This window comes from Limulus polyphemus, unplaced genomic scaffold, assembly GCF_000517525.1.
Source record: "Limulus polyphemus unplaced genomic scaffold, Limulus_polyphemus-2.1.2 Scaffold1642, whole genome shotgun sequence".
Taxonomy (NCBI): domain Eukaryota; kingdom Metazoa; phylum Arthropoda; class Merostomata; order Xiphosura; family Limulidae; genus Limulus; species Limulus polyphemus.
Window position 1 is genome coordinate 109,185 of NW_013667252.1, and position 7,150 is coordinate 116,334.

General features: G+C 30.8%; 1 protein-coding gene across 1 annotated transcript in view; it reads left to right on the plus strand.

The window, feature by feature from the left end:
• The first annotated feature begins 547 nt into the window (after nucleotides 1-547).
• LOC106464411 (zinc finger protein 234-like) overlaps nucleotides 548-7,150 on the plus strand; it is a 51,856-nt gene continuing 45,253 nt past the window's right edge. Inside the window, exons 1-3 of the mRNA XM_022392106.1 lie at nucleotides 548-695; nucleotides 2,932-3,090; nucleotides 4,714-4,820. Coding sequence (XP_022247814.1) covers nucleotides 2,982-3,090; nucleotides 4,714-4,820 — 216 coding nt within the window. The 5' untranslated portion in view covers nucleotides 548-695; nucleotides 2,932-2,981. The remainder of the gene's footprint in view (nucleotides 696-2,931; nucleotides 3,091-4,713; nucleotides 4,821-7,150) is intronic.

Sequence of the window (7,150 nt, forward strand, 5' to 3'; positions counted from 1 at the left end):
GAAGGAACAAGATATTTCTAGAAACGTGGCGTGACACTAGTCACGTGACCTCGCTGACGCAACAGTACGTTACATTGACAAGATATTTATTTGATGCATCAAACTGCACAACATGAATGTTTCATATTCTTATCCCCCTCCCAAAAAAGTTGATAATTATTAGTACACTTTGCTAGTGTTGATTTTGTGTCACCATCCAATATGGCGTCGCAGTCCTCGAACCACGCTATGACCGGAGAGTGACTTGTGTCAGTCTCACAAAGTGTATACATGCAGTGTACGTAAGTACGTGTATTGTTTTTTTTCGATATAATTCTAAAAACGCATGAGTAAAAGAAAAGGAGAATATGCCACAATATATCAATCACACTACATCTGCTATATATTGCCCAATACCAGGGTTCATCAGGCCGATTAGGATACGGCAAAAATAGTTTTGGTGTGATTCAGATTAAGCAAGTGAATTGTAATTATTGTTAACTTTATTTAAGTTTATTTCTGAAATTGTTTTCGTCAGATACAATGTTTCTGTGAATATATCGACGTCTGGTGTAAATTGATAAAATCAGGAAGACTGTAAATTATCACAGTGTAATTGTTTAGAACACTTTTAAACATTTTGAGTAAGAAATGACTTAAAGTGTTTTAATAGAATATTATTTAGTACAACCAATCCAGCTATTCTTAGAGTTAAAGTAAGTGTCAGAAAACTTACAGCGAAGAAAAGTGTTTAACATTAACATTGATGGTTAAGTCGGTGCCTCTCCAAAAATGTTGTTAGGCCTAATTCTGTCTTTTGATCTATTTCAGCTTTTGCATAGATATTTGTTTATCTAGCCAAAGTGGTTATATTTTTACATTTGTTACATATAGTCATAGAACCATTACTTAAGTTATAATAGTAAAAAACATTTAATATAGAAAAGTTTGGCATATAAAATACAAAGAAACCCGATAAATCATATAAAGTCCTAGCATTGCCTGAACTCTAGTGCATTAACTTTTAATTTTTATTACTATCAGTTTTTTTTTAAATTTAAATTTTTTGCAATGATAATTTATATTGGATGATAGTAATAGTTTAAAGTTTAAAAAATGTAATTGTTTTTGATAGGTATCTGTTGCTTTTGAATGAAGCTAATCTGTAATCGTTACTGCATGTGGTAAAACTTCAGATAAATTAAGGTATTGGAGTTTGTTAGAAACCAATTTGCTGTGTTGTGTTTGAAATATTTTTTAAACTATTTATAATTTAGTATGGAACAGTGGCATCCTCAATTTTCGGAAGGTTAGCCATATTCATAAACATATTAGCCAGTACTCACGGCAATAGCATATTTAATCTGGTTTTCTGAAACATATTCATATAGTATTTTACAATAATAATTATTAAAACAGGCACACTAAGAATATGTTTTGTTCAATGTACTGTATAAAAGTGTATTGAATTGATTGCTTTGTCATGTACTTGATAATAAGTTACACGAATTAATTGTTGCTGTAATTTGTTCTCTACATATGTATATGTTATGTACAACAGAGTAAATGTGACAGTTGCTTGTGGTTATTTAAGCTTTATAAATATTAGTGTTTATATCAAGTCAGGTAATAACATTTGCAGAAGGAGTGGTCTCAGTGCGAGTTTTTACTAAGAAATATTAGTTGTACCATGCCACTAAGTAGTTTGGGCCATATGATGTAGTTTATTAGTGTGGTAACATAAAATATGGACAACAAAAGATCATATTAAAAGTCAGAAACAAAGAAAAATAAATTGTAATTAACAAGAAACCACTTGGTTTGAAGGCTGTCCTAATATGCCCACTTCTTTATAAAAGTAAAATGTAAGCCCATTCTATATATTTTAGAAAATAAATTATTTCCTCTTTTAAGCTCCTGTAAAGTACTGGCCTCCAGTACTTTCAACAGCAACTCATTAATATCTGAACTCCATGCTCAACAATTATTATCTTCAGAATATAGCACAAACAAATCAGGGCTTTATCCTATGGATCCCTCTCTATCCACCATGGCCACCGCTACCACCCTTCTAAACTTGCTAACTTCAATAGGATCAACTCTCACCCTTCTTTTTTCAAGAGAAATTAAAATATCTTTACCTAAATATGTAAGATAATCCTTCCATGTCTGGAATCATTGTAGTAGCTGTATACACAACCCTTTCTGATAAGTCAAAATACCTTCTTGGATAAGGAAACCAAAACTGTATATACAATTCCAAGTCGAGCCTAACTGTTAATTTGTATAAAGAGATAATTTGAATAACTATTTTCACATGTTAATATGTGTATAAATACTCCCTAAAATTCTGTTAGCATTGATACTAGCCACAGAAAATTGCATCAACGGCATGATTGAATTATCAACGACTACCTGAAGATCTTTTTTTTTTTCAGTTATCCTTTAGAGTGGGTTCCCATCAGATATTAAATGCAGTGACATTACAAGGTCCATGACCTGGATGTGTTTGTCTTATGTAAACTATAATATTATAAAATTGTAGTTATGTTTTAATTATTTTGAGAAGTAGCTGCTGCTTGGGGCTTCAGCCCAGAATCTTTTCATTATCCCTGATTAAAGGTATGATCTGTATTATGATAACTTAAGTTCATTACCTTCCACTGCAAGTCGTTTTGTAATACCTCATAATCCAGCTAGGAACATGTAGGAGTGTAATACCATCAGCAAACTACAAATTATGCTTCTGTCAATGTTATTAATATAGATAATAAAAAAGAGGAGGCTTAAGCACTGACCTGTGAGGCAGACTAGTAACAAGCGTGTAGTTTAACTGGACTTTTATCAATAATATTTTGTTTTCCCTTGCTCTTTTTCAAATTATTGCTTGTTGAAGACTTTGTAGCCTTTTTGAATGATGAAAGTTCAAATTCTTAACATGTTTCTCTGTAGACTAATGGCAATCTTTGATAAGAATGTGAAGGTGAAGCTCTAATGTAATCATGGAAGTATTAAAGATCAAGGATGAACCCTTTTCTGATGAGGAGCAGGATGTTTTGTTAGATATTGAATTGGTGATAAATGAAGAAGAAACTTTTACATTACCTTGTAGTAAGTACATATCTTTAGAATTCTTTTGTTTTGTTTTCTTGCTAAGATTTTTATCACTTTCAAACTTTTGCTAAATTTCTTTTAAATTCAGCTACATGTCATAATTTTCCATCCCTAATTGATTGCAAATCTTATTTAATATAGAGTAAAATCATTTGATTCCTTGTACCAGAGATAGAGCTGGGAGGTTAATTGATATAATTGATTTTCAATGAGCACTAATTAGTTTCATATAGTATATAAACTAATAAAAATTATTATTTTAAAATATTACTGTTTTAAGTTATTCGAAGTCCAAGTAAACAAAATATTTCTCATTATTTCTGATTAATTCAAGGTGACTTAGCTTAATTGATTAGTTTAATAACTACCAAAAAAATTCAATAATTAGTATTAGTGTTTCAATTATTCCTCCTCATTCCAATAACTGAAACTACCCAAATCTCCTTTTTAATCATGTTATTGAATGTAGTCAATTAATGAGTCTGACAGATAATCAGTTAATATATTCCACTAATTGCTAAGCTATACCCGGAGAGGTGTAACAGTAAAATCAGGATGTACTTTTACCTTATATTTCATCTAGGATATGAAAGGTAAAACCAGACACTGTGGTAATCCTGTCCTGCACCACTTTTGAGTGTAGTAAAAAACAAGACCTGTTGGATGCTTATTATAATCTGTATAAACTGAGGTAAAGGGATAACCTGCTAGTAGTTACTTCCCAGCATGGGTTCAGGTCAAAAAATAAGCTGAAGACAACCTAAAAAATTTGAGGAACAATATTGTCACTTTACTTACATGTGTGAATATGTGTGAAGGCTTGTTATAATTTTCCTCACCAAGTTTTGTTAAGAAAGAAAATTCAAGGTCGATTAAGGTGTCAGCAACAAGTTAACAGATTTATCAACCATTGGTATTCTCTTTATCAGAAAAAAGACAAGTTTGATATTATTAATATGAACACAGTAAAGACTGCATTGCAGGTATATTGTATCCTGGACTTAACCCTAATACTGGCTTAAGTTTTATTGTTAAAGTTAAAAAACTAGAGGAGTATATAGATAAATTTATATGCGTGTGTCTAAATACTTATATAACCAAAACATCAATAAAATTCATCTATGGATATGAATAAGAAAACATTGGAAAAGCAGACTTTTTTTTTCTTTCTTTTATTAATATCTTCTACAGGTTTCGTGACTTCAAAGGTCACTCTTCAGGAAATAGTTTTACTGAGAATTATTTTCTTTTTTGTAAGTCATAGTAACTATTGTCACTCGAATATTAAGTTTGTATGATGATGATTTAGATTTTATTGAAAGATAGGAATTTCCATCCAACCTCCTTTCTGTGTTTTTAAAGTCTGAATGTGTGTGTTTATGCAAGAATAAGCCAACTGCTATGTTCTAGCTGTAGACTTAGCATATTCCAATTGAAATCTGTTGACTTTTATTAAAGAGAGAGGTTAGAGGGGGAAATCTGTGTAGAAAAAGAAAAAAACTCTCTCCCCTCATACAAATTTGACGTGTCATTACAGTATTTGAGCTTTGTGATTTAGAAATGCTCAAGTTATATTCAGCCACATAATTTTTCATAAATATACATTATTTATACTTCTAGCAACAGAAGCTGATTCCTTAGCAGAAATATCTCATACCATTTCTCAGTTTGATGTAGCAGAAGACAAAGAAGAAAAGAACTATGATTTACTTCCACAGAAGACTGAGGTAACTTATAAGTTTTGTTATTAACCCTCTTGCTACATGCAAGTCAAAGTGTGCATGTCACGACCTTTTACAGAGTTACATTCAAAATTTAATTAAGCTGCTGTATCATCAGTCTATTCACATGAACTTGGCATCAAAACACAATGAATAAACCAAAGTTTAATATTATACAAGTTTTATAGGGAAATATTTTTAAAAAATCCTCGGTCTTCCCCAGTATCAGAATTGTCACATTTGTTCTCTCTTCTCTTCTCTAATCTATTTACCCCCCCCCCCCTCCGGGAAGTACAGAATTTAGTGTAAGTTACTCATTATAATATAGATATTACTAAGGCTAATTTTTTTGTCTTCAATCTTGTTTGTTTACAGAGTCATAAACTAGAAAATATGACCAACTTGCCATGCCCACATGTCACATTCTCTCTTTTGTAAGATGCCAATAATTCCCTCTGAAGTACTATATCACTTGTAGCCAATAGAAAAGCAGAGTTTGAATGGGTTGAATGACATATAATTCTACATTGTTTTCAATACAGAGTATTGTCAATTGCATCTTCAGTTTGAAAGTTTGTCTCATAATGTTCAGATGGAGCTGCAAAGGGAATTAATTTAAACCCCTGTTGTCTCAGTTACAAAGCCAGTTAAATTATAATAGGCATGGAAAATTGTTTACTTTGTGTGTGTTGTTATTATATGTTCTTAGGTGCGCTATTTAAGTAAATAATTATTTAGTATACTAGTACCATCATTATAAAAAAGTAGTATTAAATTTCATCAGAAACCAACAATAAAATAACCAGAGGCCAAAGTTAAGAACAATATTTCTTGTTTTTCATGTATATTCTTTATTTATTGATATAAAAATATCTTTAAGTATAAAAATTAGAGACTTGTTAGATTAGATTAGGTAAGATAATGAATAATGATAATTTTTCACGAGGTATGCTCATGAGCAGCTTATGCATTACATCATTCAATATGGTAGTGTGAGCTACACATTCTCCAAGTAATTTACAACTTATGTGGTGGGATTATTAGTTAGACATGGTTCAAAGGGCAATTAAAAATATTAAGTATAATCAGGTGTATACTGTTACAGGCTTTAAGTTATTTAGGATAAACAATTGTAATTATCCGTTACAATCTGCAGTCATTATAGAAAGAAAAAAAAGGTAATTTAAATTTATTTGGTATTTTTTTATAGTGATTACAAGGTTTGTCAAAATGACTAAGTCCATATAAGAGTTAGGGTAGAGGAAATAGCAAATGAAATATAAAGTTTTACTAGAAAAAAAAAGGTTTAATATTTATTGAGGAGGTTTTAGAGGTTATGCAGATGAAACTTGAAAATTTTGAGATAAAGAAAAATAATTTTTAATCTTAACATAAAAATCACTTTGCACTTGGAGCAGTCAAAACTCTGACTCCATATATTCATGGTCAAATCTTTAGTAAAAATACTTAATTGAAAAATCATTTTTTTATGTTTAAAGACTTGTTTACCATAAACTTGCCAAATTATGTGAAGCTAAACAAAACATATTAAAAGTTATAGCATGGAAAGTTTGATGGTTACTTTATGGTTATAGGATCAATCATGTCAACCAATCCTGTATGGAAAGGGTTAAAGTAAAATAATTAAGTAGTTTGTACCTTTTGTTGGTTTATAGGTATTTGAACTCAACTTCAAAACTTTATATTTACATATAATGAAACCATCCATCTTATAGAAATACTTTTTATATTTTACTTTAAAAATATATATATATATATATATATATTTAAAGGATGTTTCAGAACATACCCTTAGATTACATACAATGTAATATATCATCATATTACTGTACTTTAATTTCACAAGGATAAATTATCTTAATTGTGTTTGAAATTCTTTTTCTTTACACTTTGGAACAAGGCCTTTCTAACAACCCATGACCAGGTTTCTTCTAGTACTTGAGCACTGGAACAGAGATGAAAGTCTTCCGGATATATCCGGAAATCGGGATATTTCTAAAAAATCCTGAAAACCTCCGGTTTTCTCCCGGAGAAACACATTTTTTAAAATTATTTATCGGATTTTGGTGTTCCATGCCATAGATAAGCGTTTATGCAATCGCGCGGTTTGTTTACATTCGGCGACAGGGCGCCGCCATTTTGTAGTCTCGCAATGCTTGCTGGCGTGTACGAGACTTTGTATGCTTATAATGCAAACTTCGTGTCATGTGAACGAGATTTTATCTCAAACGTGCTTTAGAAAATGCAGTCATTCTTTTGTGTTCCTTTCTATTGAGCGAGACAATTGAAGAGCCTTATCGATTCAAAGGTGTTTA